The sequence below is a fragment of the Lacerta agilis genome, chromosome 3, assembly GCF_009819535.1.
Source record: "Lacerta agilis isolate rLacAgi1 chromosome 3, rLacAgi1.pri, whole genome shotgun sequence".
In the NCBI taxonomy this organism is placed as follows: domain Eukaryota; kingdom Metazoa; phylum Chordata; class Lepidosauria; order Squamata; family Lacertidae; genus Lacerta; species Lacerta agilis.
In genome coordinates this window covers 101,514,216-101,532,656 of record NC_046314.1, presented here as the reverse complement: position 1 = coordinate 101,532,656, position 18,441 = coordinate 101,514,216, and the positions used below count along the sequence as shown (strand labels likewise).

The 18,441-nt window shown below is 45.7% G+C and overlaps 1 protein-coding gene and 1 pseudogene across 1 annotated transcript in view; both read left to right on the top strand.

Annotated features, from left to right (window-relative positions):
* PPP2R5D (protein phosphatase 2 regulatory subunit B'delta) overlaps positions 1–18,441 on the top strand; it is a 47,180-nt gene that overhangs the window by 7,528 nt on the left and 21,211 nt on the right. Inside the window, 4 exon segments of the mRNA XM_033144952.1 lie at positions 11,551–11,743; positions 14,778–14,977; positions 15,600–15,710; positions 17,698–17,790. Coding sequence (XP_033000843.1) covers positions 11,551–11,743; positions 14,778–14,977; positions 15,600–15,710; positions 17,698–17,790 — 597 coding nt within the window.
* Positions 11,903–12,046, top strand: LOC117044821 (annotated as a pseudogene).

Sequence of the window (18,441 nt, the reverse complement as noted above, 5' to 3'; positions counted from 1 at the left end):
TTCAAAGTACTGCGATACCACTTTGAACAGTCTGTCTCCCAAGAATTATGGGAACTGCAGTTTGTTATGGGTGCTGAGAGGTGTTGGGAGAGCCCTATTCCATTTGAGGAGGTACAGTTCCCAGAGTGGTTTAGCAGTTAATACCTCTCCACATGATGCGGGTGGCGCTGTGGTCCAAACTACAGAGCCTGGGGCTTGCCGATCAGAAGGTCGGCGGTTCGAATCCCCGCGACGGGGTGAGCTCCCGTTGCTCGGTCCCAGCTCCTGCCCACCTAGCAGTTCGAAAGCACATCAAAGTGCGAATAATTATCGCTCCGGCGGGAAGGTAAACGGCTTTTCTGTGCGCTGCTCTGATTTCGCCAGAAGCGGCTTAGTCATGCTGGCCACATGACCCGGAAGCTGTACACCGGATCCCTCGGCCAGTAAAGCGAGATGAGCTCCGCAACCCCAGAGTCATCCGTGACTGGACCTAACGGTCAGGGGTACCTTTACCTTTACCTCTCCACAGGGAACTCTTGAGAATTGTAGCCCTGTGAGGGAATAGGGGCCTCCTAATAACTCACAACACCCTAAACAAACTACAGCTACCACAGTTTTTGGGAGGAAGCCATGATGGTCTAAAGTGGTATCAAAGTTCTTTAAATGTATGGTGCGAATGTGGCCGAAGAGAGAGAGAATAAAATGACAAAGTGAGGTCAGGCTGCTGAAAATATTTTAGGCTACCATACAGACCCCACTTATCTTGGAGTAAGCCCCATTGAATTCATTGAGATTTACTTATGAGTAGACATGGTTAGGATTGCAGCCATATTCCTTTTAGATGCCACAAGGCACTCTTGTCATATTTTTTGTTGCACCAGAATACAGCTACCCTTGCGGCATTGATTAAAAGTTGCTAATGACGATGGATGGAGTTCTTTCAAACTATCAGTAAATAATGTTCTGTTGCGCTAGCATGGCTATTACTATTCAATGAAACAACAGCTCTAGTTTTCACACAGCCTGCTAAAAAAAAAAACAATGCTGATGCAGTTTCTGAAAGCATAGTTGTGAGTGTGTGACACCTAAGAATGTGCTAAGCAATTGTGAGCATCCTGGAAGCAAGTGTAAAACTAACTTGGGGCTTTCAGTTAATTTCGGCTGAGAAACTGTTGCTATGCCCCAGCAGTTGGCATGAAAGAATTGGGGGTGTCAGCTTTTACCTTCTTGAGTAGGGCTGGAAAAAAATATTCCAGATTTCCTAGGTTGACCTAACTTAACTGTTTAGGGGCCTAGCACTAAAGCTCATGGCAAAGCCATGTGGGTCAGGAATCCCTATTTTTCCGTACTTGGGAATTATCCCGTTCTTCCTCCACATTGGAGAAGGCATGGAAGAAAACCCACAAACTGTTCAGCAGCTTGCATCCATTAGCGATTTCAGGGGTCCCCAAACTAAGTCCCGGGGGCCGGATGTGGCCCAATCGCCTTCTAAATGGACAGTCTGGGAATCGGCGTGTTTTTACATGAGTAGAATGTGTCCTTTTATTTAAAATGCATCTGTGGGTTATTTGTGGGGCCTGCCTGGTGTTTCTACAGGAGTAGAATGTGTGCTTTTATTTAAAATGCATCTTTGGGTTATTTGTGGGGCATAGGAATTCGTTCATATTTTTTTCAAAATATATTCCACCCTCCCCCCTCAAGGTCTGAGGGACAGTGGACCGGCCCCCTGCTGAAAACGTTTGCTGACCCCTGAGTGAGATGTTCTTTGGGCTGAAAATAATTAGAATACCAAATGGGCCGGAGAAGCTCAGAAACTGTCCTCTATTCTTTCTGTGTTGGAGCTGGGCAGCAGTCACACCCTAGCAAAGAATGATCTTTAGTTCCTAATGGGTGTGCATCTACATAGAGGTGAACCCGGCAGTTACCAGAGCAATCAGATGCTAAAATATAATGTCTGTGTGCAGGCTTTTAATGTGCAGAGATCTGGACACAAACCAAGAACTCTTGTTGTCTCGCTCCTATAGAGGGCAGGGCACATTTTAAGTCTGCATTGCTTTTTGATGCCTTCTTGATGGAATTCTGGTCGCAGAGCAGAAACAGCAGCCCTATGAAACTATTGACCTGAGCAAAACCCACTTAAATTGGAGAAGAGGGCCTGTGCCCTACATGGAATTCAAAGCCAGCCTTGTAGGTGTAAATCTGCAAGTCCATTCAGTGGCAGCTGTTGCACCAATGCATAACCAAACTCATGCAATGCACATTTAGTCATGAGTTGGTTCTTTATCGGATGCCTTCTGATGCGCAACCAGCTTGGAGGGTTCGACTCAGCATCCTGGTATGGTTTGTTTGCCAGAATCTCTCCGAGGTCTGGACTGGTGTTGCTACTGAACAATCCTGCCCTGCACCATTCCTGGTGTGCGTTAAGATGTTCCTTGCAATTCCTCTCCAATGTCAGATCTGCCGCTGCCAAAGGTACAACACTAGTCGTACAAATGGAAGCCACACCCATTATCTCCTGCAAGTACGGACTTATTGCTACATAGGCTGACAGGGCATGTCTTCCCCCGGCAAAACTGATTGCAGGTTTTCAGCTCTCTCCTCCAAAATAATTTGTCTTTCAGTTACTCCCCATGCAAAGGATAAATTTAGGTATTTGAGGTGTGAAAATCATCATGTGTGCAAGCTGATAGGTTCTCTCATTGAAACTAATTATTGCAGCAGCGGCCTTTAGCTTATAGTTGCTTCCACTGTGCAGGGCAGGACCGTGTTTACTCTTTGCTCAAACAAATCAAATTAAAATTCTGCATCAACAAAAGTTCAGTTCTGCAATGTGCATATGCTAGGGCAAAAATGAGCACACTTGCATAATTTCTCTTGTGTCATTTATTCCCCATTTCCATGTTACTTAATTTATCCTAGTTTTTCTAGTTAGGATGTGGGGATGGACAAAAACCAACAGAAGGCACTGGACTCCTGTTTTTCTCCCGCCACCTAGCCAACCAAGCTTAGGAAGTCTTTGTTTATCAATTCCGCTGGCTGCTGAGATTTCAGAAGGCATTAACCACACACTTGCAAGCATGCCTTTCCAGCCATAAGAGCAGGAAGCTTGCCCGCTTCTTTTTATGAATACTGAGTTTTTGTGGGAGGAGAATAAGCAGTACCATGTTAATCCTGAATCCAGTACCATGTTCTGTGTTTCTGATGCATTGCATCACACCCACTGCCCTTCTTGGAGCTTTGCTTTAGCAGAGGAAGTTCTTCTCACTTGCAAGGTCAACATCATATCAAGCTCCATTTGTTCTGGGTGACGTGTACTGTGGATGGACCATAGCTCTGTGGGTAGAGCTCATGCTTTGAGTGCAGAAGGCCTTGGGTTCAATCCCTGGGATCCCCAGGTTAAAAAAAAGGAAGCCTCATGTAATAATAATAATAATAATAATAATAATATTTATTATTTGTACCCCGCCCATCTGGCTGGATTTCCCCAGCCACTCTGGGCGGCTTCCAACAGAAATCAAATACAAAAATATCACACATTAAAAACTTCCCTAAAAAGGGCAGCCTTCAGGTATTTTCTGAATGTCAGGTAGTTGTTTATTTCCTTGACCTGTGATGGGAGGGCGTTCCACAGGGCGGGCGCCACTACCGAGAAGGCCCTCTGCCTGGTTCCCTGTAGCTTTGCTTCTCGCAGTGAGGGAACCGCCAGAAGGCCCTCGGCGCTGGATCTCAGTGTCCGGGCTGAATGATGGGGGTGGAGACGCTCCTTCAGGTATACAGGACCGAGGCCGTTTAGGGCTTTAAAGGTCAGCCCCAACACTTTGAATTGTGCTTGGAAACGCACTGGGAGCCAATGTAGATCTCTCAGGACCGGTGTTATGTGGTCCCGGCGGCCACTCCCAGTCACCAGTCTAGCTGCCGCATTCTGGATTAATTGCAGTTTCCGGCTCACCTTCAAAGGTAGCCCCACATAGAGCGCATCGCAGTAGTCCAAGCGGGAGATAACCAGAGCATGCACCACCTTGGTGAGACAGTCCGCGGGCAGGTAGGGTCTCAGCCTGTGTACCAGATGGAGCTGGTAGACAGCTGCCCTGGACACAGAATTAACCTGCACCTCCATGGACAGCTGTGAGTCCAAAATGACTCCCAGGCTGCGCACCTGGTCCTTCAGGGGCACAGTTACCCCATTCAGTGCCAGGGAATCCTCCACACCTGCCCTCCTCCTGTCCCCCAAAAACAGTAGTTCTGTCTTGTCAGGATTCAACCTCAATCTGTTAGCCGCCATCCATCCTCCAACCGCCTCCAGGCACTCGCACAGGACCTTCACGGCCTTCACTGTAGCAGGTGATGTGCAAAGGATATTTGCCTGACGCCTTGGAGAGCTCCTCGCAGCTAGATGGACCATTGAAGATGTGGTTTTGGGAAGTTTCCTATCCTCCAGCTCTGCAGGGCAGAGAACTGGCAGCCCTAATAAAGATGCTGGAAGGAACAATTAGAATTGAGCTTCAAGTGTTTATTGCTTTGTCATTTTCAGAGTTGGAACAGAAGGCCCAAACTGGATGTGATGCTAAATTCGGCACTCGCTGCTCCTTCTTTATTTTAAAAAAGCAGCCGCTTGGCAGAGATAGGAATTTTCATCAGAACTACAGTGCGTGGGAAGAGGTTAAACCTTTCTTCTTGGCTCCCTTCTCCCCCTCCGGCTGCTATTAACCGCAAGAGGGAACCTCCCATTCATGGAGGATAGGTCTCTCAATGGCTACTAGCCCCGATGGCTAGGTTCTGTCTGTTTCTCTGAATGCCAGTTGTGGGAAGAGAGTGTCGCTGTGCTCAGGTCCCTCTTTCGGAACTTCCCATAGCCATCTGGTTGGCCTCTGTAAGAGAACAGGTCTTTGGACCAGCTGGGCCATTGGTCTGTTCCAGTGGGGGGATCTTCTTACGTTCCACTGGTGCCAAAAAAACCCCCCACGTTTCTTTCCATGCTGATGATAGCAGCCACGGGAGGCGATTTTTTATGGGGAATTTCGGCAGGGAAGGAAAGGGTTAACCATATGCTGTGGTCCTGATGAAAAATCATCCCTCCTTATTGCCTGCTATTAGTGGCTTAAAAAAAAAATGCAGCCGCAAGCATCACATATAGTTTAGTCCAGAGAGAGAGAGAGAAAGTGTCTCTTTTATTTCTTCTTGTCCTTAAAAATTGGGCGGGACAGCGTGTTTGTTTTTTTAAGCCAGCAAACTCTGTGCAAGCACGTTTCTGATGAAAGCGCAGCAATTCAGTTGCAGGAACTTCCAATAATGCTGCTTGTTGCCTTTTAAATCTTCTGATCTCCTCTGGGCAAAACAATAAGAGGCTGTTTCTGCTTATTCTCCTGTCGCCAGGTGGTTCTAAACCAGAAATCTTTCAGGGGGGGCTCATATTAGTCATTATATTTTGTGGAGGTTTTGTTGAGGTTCATTTGTGTGTGTGTTCTAATTTTCTTCTTTTTAAAAGAAAACACTCCCAAATGACAGGCTGATACAACCTTTCTCTCTCTCTCTCTCTCTCTCTCTCTCTCTCTCTCTCTCTCTCTCTTTAATATACTCTATTCAAGATTCTGGGGAAGGATGAGCTGAGAAGTGGCACAGGGCCTCTTCAGACTTACAATGAACTGGCTGTGGTGAGATCCTGTTAATATGCAGCAGGCAGCGGGGGGGGGGGGGTTGATGCTGGCAAGGCGCCCCATGGCCCTTGTAAGAGAAGTGGGGAGTGAGGGCTGGGCAGCAGAAAAAGGGCCATCCATTTCCAAAATGTCTTTTGGAAAGCATTGTTTTGTCCAATTTGCTTCCCACAGTACTTCCCCCCCCCCTGGTCCATGGAATGCCCCCCCCATTTCCTATAGCTACCATCCACAGCCTTTCTTTCTCCCCTCCCCACATCGTGTAGACCTTAAAAAATGCTTTTCCTCCTCCCCCATTGAGAGAGAAGAGGAGCTACACAAACCTGTAAGGAGAGCTTCCTGTTCTTTGAGCCTTTTTTTTTTAATGCCATTTTTGAAACGTTTTGAATTAACCTGCTAAGGGTTGGATTTGGGAGGCGAGAAACGAACTTGGAGGGAATCCAGGGAGAAGTTCTGCCAGCCTTGCTAACTTAGCCTGTGTTGGCGAAATGAGGGCAGCATTTAGGAATGGGGTTCTGCTTCACATTGAGTTATTTCTCTCTCTCTCTCTCTGTCTCTCCTGTTTCTAGGTGTCCTGCAGAATCCTCCCCTCCCCTTTGATATATTTGTTTATACCAGCTCCAGTTTAATCTCCTCCTGCTTTCACATTTGCCAGGGCTCTGGAGAGAGAGGGCACTGTGTGTGTGTGTGTCTGTACGCGTGTGCACACACACAGAGCCATTTCTCATCTAGTTTCTTGTAGCCTTTTAAAAATTAAAATGTTGCTGAGTACAAAGGCAATTGCATCATTGCTTGCACAAAATAATAAAGTGTGCAGCTATAGCTGTATAAAATTCATTCATTCAATTTGTAGTGCTCCCTCCCTCCCAAAGGGTGCATATTGCCACAATACTTTACATTCCAGAGCACAGTGAATCACGCATCGTTCCAGAATTGCATTTGGTCATGCAGTGCAAGCTCTCCTAAAGCATGTTAACTTGATCATGGTCAAGATTGTGACCAGTTTCTTTCGAGCCTATCTGTTTCTTGCAGAACTTTATCAGCCTGGGCCTTGTCCTCAGCAAACAACTCTGATCCATTTGATTTTATCACCACTGTGTCTGGACGATGGACTCTCCCTCCCCTCTAGCTCCTCCCTTCCAGCCTCATTGTTAACATCTCCATTCATTATTACGCTGCAAATCTATACTTTGCTCACTTCTTAAATCCCCTTCCCAATGTTAACTCTGTCTTGGGCATTGGAACCTCAGGAGGAAGGCAATTTCAAAGCTGGGGTTGGGGGGGAAAGCTCTCTGTTGAAATCCTGCACTGTGACTGGCTTACCAATCCTTTTTGTTGATTTCCTCTCACTGGCTTTGGGGCGGATCAGCATGGAGAGACTCCTAATTAGCTCTTTGGGAGAGTAAATCCAAGGAGAGTTCGGCTCAAGGAGATAAAAGCAGGTTTTGAAACAACAGCAGATGAAGGCCCAAAAGTTGGGGTGGGAAGGAGACCGGTGAAAAGGAAGATCTTAACACAGCAAAGGCAGCAAAGGACTTTGCATTTCAGGACTTTTGTGGGTGAGGTTGTGGTAAGATGCAAAGAATCTTAGACTCCAGATTTTGCAGTTTTGGTGTCATGCAGTTTGGCCAAGGTGATCAGCTCAAACCCAGGTGTCTGGCTACTGCATTCACAATGCAGTATTCGCAACCCCACCAGTCCACCACTTCAGCCTGTTTTGTATGATGAGGAAAGCCTTGCCTAGATTTTTGTCTTCTTTTCAGATTTGCATCCAGAGTTCTGCCAGGTGGCTGTGCCTGGAGCAAACGGAGAAACGTTTGACATTTTCTGCGCAAAACTCTTCTGCGATCGGTCTGCTGCTTCATCCACTTCATTATACTGTTGAGGTGACCCACCCTCTGCAAATGTGAAATTATCCCCTTAAGATAACAGGGCACTTATTAACGAGCAGCAAGCATGAATTCAAACACACCCAGGGCTGAGTCACGCATGGCACTAGTTTTTCCTCTCCCGCCTCCTAAGCTCGGTGGCTCTCAGCAGAATGAGCAAGCTGTCTCCATTTGGAAGTGTCGTGGTTCTGAATTGACATGGGATGATACGGCAGTTCTGCTGGGGGCGTGTGTGTGCATTTGATCTGTGATGGCTCATTCACATGTGCATCGAGTGGCGGCTTGCTGCTGTAGATAAGGAGCAGTGAACATGCATGTGTGAGCTATTCCTCAGTGAAGGGCAGACGCTGGTCCTTTTGGGATTCTGTGAGGGTGTCAGCCTTGCCTGCATTTAATTTTTTTAAAAAACGTTTTTAATTTAATGTGGAGCTGGGGAACCATTTTCAGTCTCGGGGGGGGGGGAGTTTGCATTTCTATGGGTCATATGCCCGTAATGGGCATGGTCAGAGTGTTAGAAATTCCCCTGGTGCATTTTGCGACTGGCACAGGTCCAGTTGTAACCACGTGGAGGTATCTGGATGCCAGGTTGGCAACTGACACCTCCATCTGGCTGGCCCCTCCTGTTTTTTTAAGAAAGTAAGCAGAAGAACAAGAAGAAGAGTTTGGATTTGATATCCCGCCTTTCACTACCCAAAGGAGTCTCAAAGCGGCTAACATTCTCCTTTTCCCTTCCTTCCCCACAACAAACACTCTGTGAGGTGAGTGGGGCTGAGAGACTTCAAAGAAGTGTGACTAGCCCAAGGTCACCCAGCAGCTGCATGTGGAGGAGTGGAGACACAAACCCGGTTCCCCAGATTACGAGTCTACTGCTCTTAACCACTACACCACACTGGCTCTTATTTATTGCATTTATTTATTGCATTTACACCCCACCTTTTTCTCTAAGGAGTACATGGTTCACCCCCCTCCTCAGATAATCCTTACAACGACCCTGTGAGGTAGGTTAAGAGGCTGTGACTGGCCCAGGGTCACCCAGTTGAGCTTCCCTGGGGATTCGAGCCCTGATCTCCCAGCTCCTACTCCAGGCATAGGCAAACTCGTTCCTCCTGATGTTTTGGGACTACAACTCCCATCACCCCTAGCTAAACAGGACCAGTGGTCAGAGATGATGGGAATTGTAGTCCCAAAACATCTGTAGGGCAGAGTTTGCCTATGCCTGCCCTAGTCGGACACTCTTAAGCACTATACCACTCTGGTTTCCTAAAGTCCTTCTGCTATGGGGCAGCTATATGAATTAAGTAGGTAAATAAATATGGGGAAAGCAAAATGTCACTTACAGAAGGATCTGAAATATTTTCCTTGAAGCCTGAACTTGTTTTATTCTGGATTTTGTTTGGTGTTTTAATGTGCTGCAAACGGCTTTTGAGATTTTTTTTTTCCTTTAAAAAATAAAGCGGTATAGAAATGAATAGCAAGAATAAGTTAAATTTCAAAATAAAAAATGGCACCTAGACCAGGGTTTGAAATTAGCAGGGTGCCAGGCGCATTTTGTGCCCAAAGATTCTCTATTTGCGAGCACCTCAGAACGTCTGGGTGCAATTTTCTGTGTGCCTGGCTGACACTCAAGCATTACTGAAATGTATGTGCTTTGAATCCTTGAAGTATATGTTAAGGATAGACAATATGTTAAATAATTTAACAATTAAAGAGTAGAGTGTTTTGAAAACCAATATTGCTATTGTAAACATAAAATTAAACATGTATTAACAATTTCTGCTAAAATTGTGAAATTATCAATGTGTCACTTATGTGAATTGCATATTAGTTCATGTTTATCAAAATAATAATTAAAGTATTGCCCCCCCCCAAATGGTGCCCACAACCCAGGTCCCAGAAGCCATTTGGCTCCTAGCTTTTCTATCCCAGTTTCTAACCCTGGCCTAGAAATTCCATTGTTGTGACTGCAGCCTAGGTTTAAGTTGCCCTTTCAGTGGTGATTAGCTTATACTGTATATCTTGAGTTTCTAACATTGACCAGAGGCAAAACGTGGGCAGAGCTATGAATCTTAACCTTTTGTACAGTAGGATACGGTACATTTCAGCCATGCAGAAGTCAAAGAGTTTTTGGTACCCACACACCTGTCTCTCCATCCAGGCGAGCAAGAGGACGTTCTCACAGTTCAAGAGCAGGTTACAGGCAGGCAAAAGCGCTCATGGAGTCTGGTGGCATAGGGCTGGTGAGATGTGTGATCTGAGGAGAGGCATGTAGCCTATGCAGAGTCCTGAAAGCCATAGAGAGAGTTCTGGAGCTCTATAGTTGGCCCTCCAGACCTGAGAGTTCTGCACCCCCGATTTAATGAATGAATGTGTTACGGTAAAAGAAAAAGAAAAAGAAAATCAATGCAGACAGCAACGGAGCCTCTTAAAGGAGAGAGGCCAGGCAAATGGAAAAAAATAGGGCCCTGTGTTAAAAATGTATAGGGTTTCTTTTCCATTTTAACAGCTACGTCTTACGGACCTCACTGAAATAATGGCAAGGTAATCAACGGCTGGAACAGTTTCTAAAAGGTCTTGCAGGAAGAAGAAGAAGAAGAAAATCTACATTTTGTTTGTATGTGTGCCCTAGGAGTCTTCAAAAGAAATAAAGGAAAGCCAAGCTAGCATGATGCGTTCCAGGTTTCTTTTCTTCTAGGAGGTAGCTTTTCTTGGGGAAGCATTGTCGGGTTGAAGAGAACATCCCACGTCTTAAGTTCACCTCCAAGAGGTGGTTTAGGTTTAACGCTGCCTGTATCCTGATTTGCAGGATGAGTGCAAGCCACAGCTTTCGGGTTTTGTTCGAGCAGTATTATAAAACCACCGAGAGGAGATAGAATCATGGAATTTGATAATAGAGTTTGAAGGATATGATTGGGTGGCCGTCTGCCACGGATGCTTTAGTTGAGATTCCTGCATTGCAGGGGGTTGGACTAGATGACCCTGGGGGGTCTCTTTCAACTTTACAATTAAATGATACTGTGATTCCTCAAGGCAGGATTGGAGGGAGCGAATTGACACACGTGAAGGGGGAGGAGGAAGCACACGAGTAACATGGCTTCTCACTGCTCATTGAGATCATGGGTTTGGCATTACATTTGAACTGCCCATAGGTTTCTGTAGGGCAGGTATGGGGGAACCCCAAGCTCTCAGCATCTTTGTCCATTGCCCATGCAGGCTGAGGCCGATGGGAGTTGCCTGGATTCCACTTATTTAGGCATCAAGTTAAGACATTCACCCACCCCACCCCCCAAACATTTTAATGGTTTTCATTGAATAGAAGCTGGAAGCTTTTGATTGCTGTTTCCCTTGCTGTATTATTTTTTTGTGTTGTGCTGATTATGTTTTATTGCTCTTAACCGGTTTGTTTTATATTATTGCTTTGTTTAAAATTACATTGAAAAACTATGCTGGGATAAAACGTTACCTAGGGTGGTATACGAATACGTTAAATGCTTATCATAAGTCGTAAGTAGCAGTTTACAGGTACCGTACAACGGAATGAACTATAACAGGGATAAGCCACATCATTGACGGGAGATAATCAAATGTGACAATATTTGACAGTGATCCTTAGATACTGTGTTTACAGTGGGTCCTTCCAGTGGGATATAATCGTTGCTTTACAGATCGCACCAAGAGTTGTGTCCAACAATTTTTTTTAGTTCAAGCAGACCTAGTGAAATAAATGAACACAAGTGATTTTGGTTTGTAAATTTCACTGGGCCTACTCTTAAGTAAAGCTTAATTGGATACACTTTAAAATATATATATATAAACTTGGGTGCATAGAGGTAGTGACTGGCCCGAGGTCATCCAGCGGACTTGATGGACAAGTGGTGACTTGAACCCTGGTCTCCCAAGATCGCATCCGATGCTCTAACCAACACAGCGCACCGACTCTTTTATCTACAGCAAAACCACTTACTACTTAACAGGCGCATTGATGTCAGGTTAGCACTTAATGTTTTTGTCTGTGTGCCTCCTTCTCTCTTCAGGTCCAGCAGCAACAGCAGCAGCAGCAGCAGACCTCGAATAAGCGACCCAGCAACAGCACCCCCCCACCAACCCAGCTGAATAAGATCAAGTATTCAGGGGGACCCCAGATTGTAAAGAAGGAGCGGCGGCAGAGCTCCTCCCGCTTCAACTTAAGCAAAAACCGGGAACTCCAGAAGCTCCCTGCCCTTAAAGGTGAGAAGGAGTTGAGTCGCCTTTAAATCACAGAGTTGGAAGGGACCTCAGGAAGTCATCTAGTCCAGCATTCTTTTAACCTTGCGTCCCCATACGTTGTTGGCTAAGCTGGCTGCAGAAGAGGGAGCTGTGGCCCAACGGCATCTTACTTACCGGTACTTACTTACCTGGCAGGGGAGACACCTTGATCCTGGAGGAGATTTTCCCAGGGTGAGGCTCATCCATTGCACTAGCCGCCCAGAGTGGCTGGGGAAACCCAGCCAGATGGGCGCGGTATAAATTATTATTATTTATTATTTTAAGGGCCCAAGGTTGAAGAACTCTGATCTAGTCCCAGGAATCCTGCTATAGCGCCCCCTGTCAAGGATGGGCCATCCAGTCTCTGGCCAAGAACCTCCAGCAAAGGAGAGTCCAGTTTGTAAGCAACAGTGTGCATTACTCAACTAGTGTTCTTGCCCATATTTGATGATTAAAATGCCGATGTTCCTACAAGGACTTAGTTATATTTTTGGCAGCAGCTGATAAGTAAGTGCTGCTAAACTGGTCTAGGATTAACATCCAGGTGGAAGATGAACATCTGGACATTTACTTTAGGAAGATTGAAGGCTGTGGGAGGTAAAAAAGAAAAGAAAAGATGGCTTTGACCCAATTTGGTTTGATTCCATAACAGGTCTAGCCATACTTTAATTCAATCCACGGTGCCCTACAGAGACACTCTTTTAAGTTAGGCTCCCAGATTTCACAGTGAACATGCTTACAACAGCAGTAGTGTGATTCTGTTGTTGCTTGGCATTCGTATGGGCAGAAAGCCATTCAGTAGAAATACTTTCCCAAAGAAGGGAGTCCACCACGTTCTGAGACTTTCAGAACAGCCCGTACCCTTTCTGCTGTTAATCAAAATCCCCTTATGCCTACCAGGCAGTGGCTAGTTAGCCAGCGTGACACCTGGGAAGGCTTCTACAGGTAGAAACAGGACTGATTCAGCTGTGAGTCATGCTGGTTTAAGTAGCTGCAGTGCTGAAAGGAAAGCAGCTCCTGAGTCTGGGGAAGGCATCAAGCTGCAAGACAATGCTAAGGGACACGACCGCAGTTATTCTCCCTTCAAGTGAGGGAAGGAGCCAGGAGATTCTGCCATCACGTTGCAGATTCAGGAGCGAGGGAGCCCATCTCTCGTACTTGGAATCAAGTCATGGAAAGGAAGTAGCTTTGCATATTGAGAAGTCTAGAGAGTGGAGAACGTGAAGGACATAAATATTGGATGTTGGCAAACCTGGGCATATCTGGCATATTTGTGTTGCCTTCACACAGTGTTAGAAACCCCAGGTATATAATCGAATTGCCAAATGGCACCTTAAACCTAGGTTATAGTTGCCACAATGGAATGTCTAGGTGCCATTTTCCCCCAGTGAAGTTGATGATTATTGGTTTCATACCTATACTGCTTTATATTTTAAAGCAGCTCGCAACACATTAAAACATCGAATAAAACAATACAGAATAAAACAAAATTCAAGCTTTAAGGAAATCTGAAATAATCCATCTATGGAAGGCAGCTTTTTCCAAAGCATCATAATTCGACATCTTCCAGCGTGAATTGGGCAAGTTTAATTTAGCATTGCCTCTCTACTGCCCTTCTTGCTTCAAACACTTTGGGGCGCTTTTTTTGGGGGGGGGCTCTCCACGCTGTGCAGATCTCTCTCACTACGTTCCAGGACGTTGCATTACATTACAAATGGTGTGTCATGGGATTGCAGTTCATGGGAGGATCACAAGATCATGTACCCAAAATATTTAGAGGAATTAAAAGACCTGAATTAGATACTCTGCTGCATCTCAAATGTAATAAAAAAGAGCTTTGATTCCTTGGTTAAGTGCAGGAATAGGCTCTGGAGGAAAGATCTGAAGGATATGTAAGGAGGGAAGACCGCTCAAGGCACAGGGAGTGGAATGGCAAAGACGGCCCCTTGGCTGGTTGCTGTTGAAAACAGTATTTTAGACTATGGCAGATAAATCTTTGGTCTGATCCAACAGAACACTTCTTACGTTAGTGGAAAAAATGGGTGGGTGGGTGGGAATAGAAATATCCAAAGTACTTCACGTATGTTACCTCTGTAGTTGTTACAACAGCCTAGCGAGGTAGGTCATTGTCGTCATAATACAGTGGTACCTCGGGTTACAGACGCTTCAGGTTACAGACTCCGCTAACCCAGAAATAGTACCGTGGGTTAAGAACTTTGCTTCAGGATGAGAACAGAAATCACGCAACAGCGGCAGCGGGAGGCCCTATTAGCTAAAGTGGTACCTCAGGTTAAGAACAGTTTCAGGTTAAGAACGGACCTCCGGAACGAATTAAGTTCTTAACCTGAGGTACCACTTTAGCCATGTTATCATATATATTTTTTACCACTGTACCATATTACAGGATTGGGAGGGGCTGGGGGAGAGAGCGAGAGAGAGAGAGCAGGTTGCTTGAGTTCCCCCAGTGGTTCATAGCAAAGGTGCATTGAAAACACGGACCTGCTGCTCATTGTTTCACTTACTCCTGTCTCTCAGTGAGCATGCGCAGAGCAGAAGGACCATAAAGGAATGCAAGGAGAGGCAAGAGAAAGGAGGCCAGAAAAAGGATAGCAATGCATCCTATTTTGATGTCAGGTGCCCCAAGTACTTATTCACACAGAGCTCGGTTAAGCTGTGGAAGTCGCTTCCACAGAATTAGACAAGTTAATGGAGGGCAAAGCTGCCGGTATTGGCGACTACTAGCCACTATGACACTTGTTCCATCTCCACTGTTGAAGCCAGCGTGCCTCAGAATGCCAGTTTCTTGCAATCACCAATGAGGGCACTGCTTTTGCACTCGGGTCCCGCTTGTGGGTTTCATGTAAGCATCTGGTTGGCTACCGTGAGAACAGGATGCTGGAGTAGGCGGGCCTTTGCCCAGCTAGCTACCAGGCTCTTCCTAGGTCCTTCGGTTCAGCTGATGAGCTACAGTGGAAGAAGAGGACTCCCCTTTTTTGCCCTCTCTCTCTCTCCTCAGATGCACCTCCTCACGAACGGGAAGAGCTCTTCATACAGAAGCTGCGACAATGCTGCGTCCTCTTCGACTTCGTCTCTGACCCACTCAGTGACTTGAAGTTCAAAGAGGTGAAGCGAGCGGGCCTCAACGAGATGGTGGAATACATCACACACAACCGGGATGTTGTCACAGAGGCCATTTACCCCGAAGCTGTTATCATGGTAAGGCCGAGCTTATGACTGGGCGGCGACATCTCTTAAACACTCCACAAAGTCAAGAAATGTGTGTTCTGTACTTCCAGGCTGAAAGAGGTGCGCATTAATAGTGTGAGAGGTTGTGGGCACCAAAATGTGCGCGGGGTGCAGAGTGGGATTCTGTACAAAGCTCGTCGTTTTGATGGACGCTATATGAAATGTGTTGGGTGTGTGACCCTCCTAATAAAGTGGCACTGTGTTAAACTTGTGATCGTCATCTGATGCCCTTCTTCGTATGCCTCCTCCATGAGAGGCCCTGAAGGTGGCAACATGTGAACAGGCCTTTTCTGCTGTGGCTCCCTGTTTGTGGAATGCCCTCCCCAGGGAGGCTTGCCTGGCACCTTCACTACATATCTTTAGGCGCCCGGCAAAAACATTTCTCTTCTCCCAGACCTTTGGCTAATTAAACAATCTTACGACCGTTTAAGCTTTGTGTGTGTGTGTGTGTGTGTGTGTGTATGGGGTACTATTTTGTTTGTTAACTATGTTATATATTGTGTTTTTTAAAATTGTAAATACATTAATAAACAATAATGGTAATAACTTCTCAACTTTGCCAAACTTCTCAACTTCCTTATCGCGTCTTCAGTTTTCAGTAAATCTCTTCCGTACGCTTCCCCCGTCATCCAATCCTACGGGAGCAGAATTTGACCCTGAGGAAGATGAACCTACGCTAGAAGCTGCTTGGCCACACCTCCAGGTAATGCTATATAAAATTTGGCAGCACCTGGGCGCTGTAATCGTCATCTGGGACCCTTCCTCTTGCGTTACCCTCCATGGGAGGTCAGAGCATGGCAACAGAGCATGGCCTTTTCAGTGGTGGCTCCCCTCTTGCGGAATGGTCTTCCCAGGGAGGCACACCTGGCACCATCATAATTTACTTGAGGTGCTAGAAAAAATCTCCCCCCCCCCTTCTGCCCAGGCCTTTGCTTTGTAATTATATGCGGCCTCCATCAGTTTGTGGGTTGCTTTAGTCCTGTTTTTTAAAAATGTGAGCGGGTTTTAGATTTTTTGATTTTGTTTTTATGCTTGTTTTAATGTACATGTCGCTTACTTATTATTGTGGATCTGCTTGAGTTCCATTTGTAAAAAAAAAGAGGAAAAAGTGACCAATAAGTTTAATAAATAATCATAATTTAAATCTTGCTTTCCGTACGTGATGGAACTCAAGGCTCTTAGCAAAGTTCCTAGGCAGGACAGATTACAGCCACTCCCTTCTGCCCTTAGCACAGTTGCTGCATCATATTCATTTACACCCTGCCCTACTTGGTCTCTTTCTCGGGTCGATGGAGAACCAGTGACTAGCTTATATGTGAAATGAGCAGCTACTTGGCATAAGCTCCTAGGATCTGAAAGAGGGAGCAGGAGAGAGCAATGCTGATTTCCCCCCAGACAGAAGTTCCAAGTGGTTTTCCTCCACCAGCCATCGCTGTTTAAACATTTTGTGGCTAAGAGGTTGGGCCCATGGAGGTTACTGCCTCTGAGATGTCCCGGTCACCTTGGCTTTTGCTAGGGAGAATGGCTGTAGCTCAGTGCTGGAGCAATGCTTTGCATGCTAAAGGTCCTAGGTTGAACCCCCAGCAGCTGCAAATAAATCTGTGGAAGACTCTCACCTGAAACGCTGGAGAGCAGCAGCCAGTCAGTACTGGGCTCAATGGACCAAGGTTTAAATGTATTTTAATGTTTGATGGAAGCCGCCCAGAGTGGCTGGGGAGACCCAGCCAGATGGGCGGGGTACAAATAATAAATTATTATTATTATTATTATTATTAGCATAAGGCAACTTCTTAAGCTCCTTCGCAGTATGCTGATGAGACTTGAATCACAGAATTATAGAGTTGGAAGGGACCACGAGGGTCATTTAGTCCAGCCGCCCCTGCAATTTCCCCCAATGTGGGTCTCGAACCCACAACCCTGAGATTAATAAGAGTCTCATCTTCTACCAACTGAGCTACCCCAGGAGCACATTTGCTTCCAAATAAACCTGCATGGGTCCCACTGTTGGTCCCTTTGTATTGCTGTGGAAAGGCTTCTCCAACCAGCACAGTAATGTAGGTCTTTAATCACTGAATTAGGCTCCTGCTGAGATGAATTGTCTGCATTTCTGCAGTCTTCTTTCTCAGAGGTCCTGTGACATGACAGTTCTCCCGCTGGCGGGGGGAAATAAAGACAAAAGCTTCCTCTAGAGACATCATTTTGGCTCTTCTTTCCTGTGCCAATCTGCTCTCGCATCTCTCTTGATATTACATACTTACTTCCTTTTTATTTAGCTTTCGCAAGCCAGGGAGAATCTTTCCCCATTCTGTCCTGTCTCCCATTCTGTCATCTCCTTTATCATTTAGAAGGACTGTCACGCTAAAGCCATTCATTTCTTTTTTTAAAAAACCAAAAAAACCCCCAAAACATTCCTTTCCATTTTGGAAATTATTTTCATTTTCTGATACAATCTATTAACTGGCAGGCACGAGTCCACACTCAAACCCAATGGATAATCTGTTCAATTTCTATTGTTGTCGGTGGGCTTTAACTGTTCTTCAAATAGGTTTGACCGTTTTTTGTGGTTTAACTGGCTGAAGGGGCACAACTTCTGCATCCCTGTGTTTGCAGCAGGTACGCAATACGGACAACCAGTCTTATACTTACAAATAACCCTTTTCCTGTTTCCCCCCTCCCCCTTCCCTTCCTAGCTGGTTTATGAATTCTTTCTGAGGTTCCTGGAGTCCCCAGACTTCCAACCAAACATAGCAAAGAAATATATTGACCAGAAGTTTGTATTATCAGTAAGTAGTTGCAGCTTCCTTCTAACTTGGCATTTGTTTCAAAGCATTTCTAAACTGCTTAATATTTAAAAAATGGCATGGGGGCTGGTCAGGACAGGATAGAGAAGAGGTGGGGTCGACAGGGAGGGATCCAGTTGGCTGGGCAATCTCTCCCCAGGTTGGGGGAACCCATACTAGAAGCAAACCAGTATAATAAAAACAGGACATTGGTAATGGCAGGATCTAGTCTCATGGGTCAGGGGGAAAAAAATGTTACAAAGAGATATGGTTGGTACCCAGTTCACTTGTTCCGTTACCACAAGGATTTATGTTTGTGCAGTGGAATTTACCTCCCCTGCACACACAAACGCCCTGCGCCCTCTCCCAGAAATCTGCTCTGGAGGGTTGTGAGGAGAGCCCCTAGACCAGATTTAGTGGGTGGGGTACACTGGAAGGAGGAGAGATAACCCTTGCACTGATATAACACTGACTTTAATTCTATGTTGATTTCCACCCTCAGTCCGCCATCTTGATTCAAAATGGTATCCAAGCCTAAAACAAAAAAAAACAAAAAATCCCACTGGCTGATTTCATCAACCATCGCACCAAATTTGGTTTACAATACCCTTGGAGGTGTCTAAATACATAGTGAGCAAATACTCGATTGTGGGG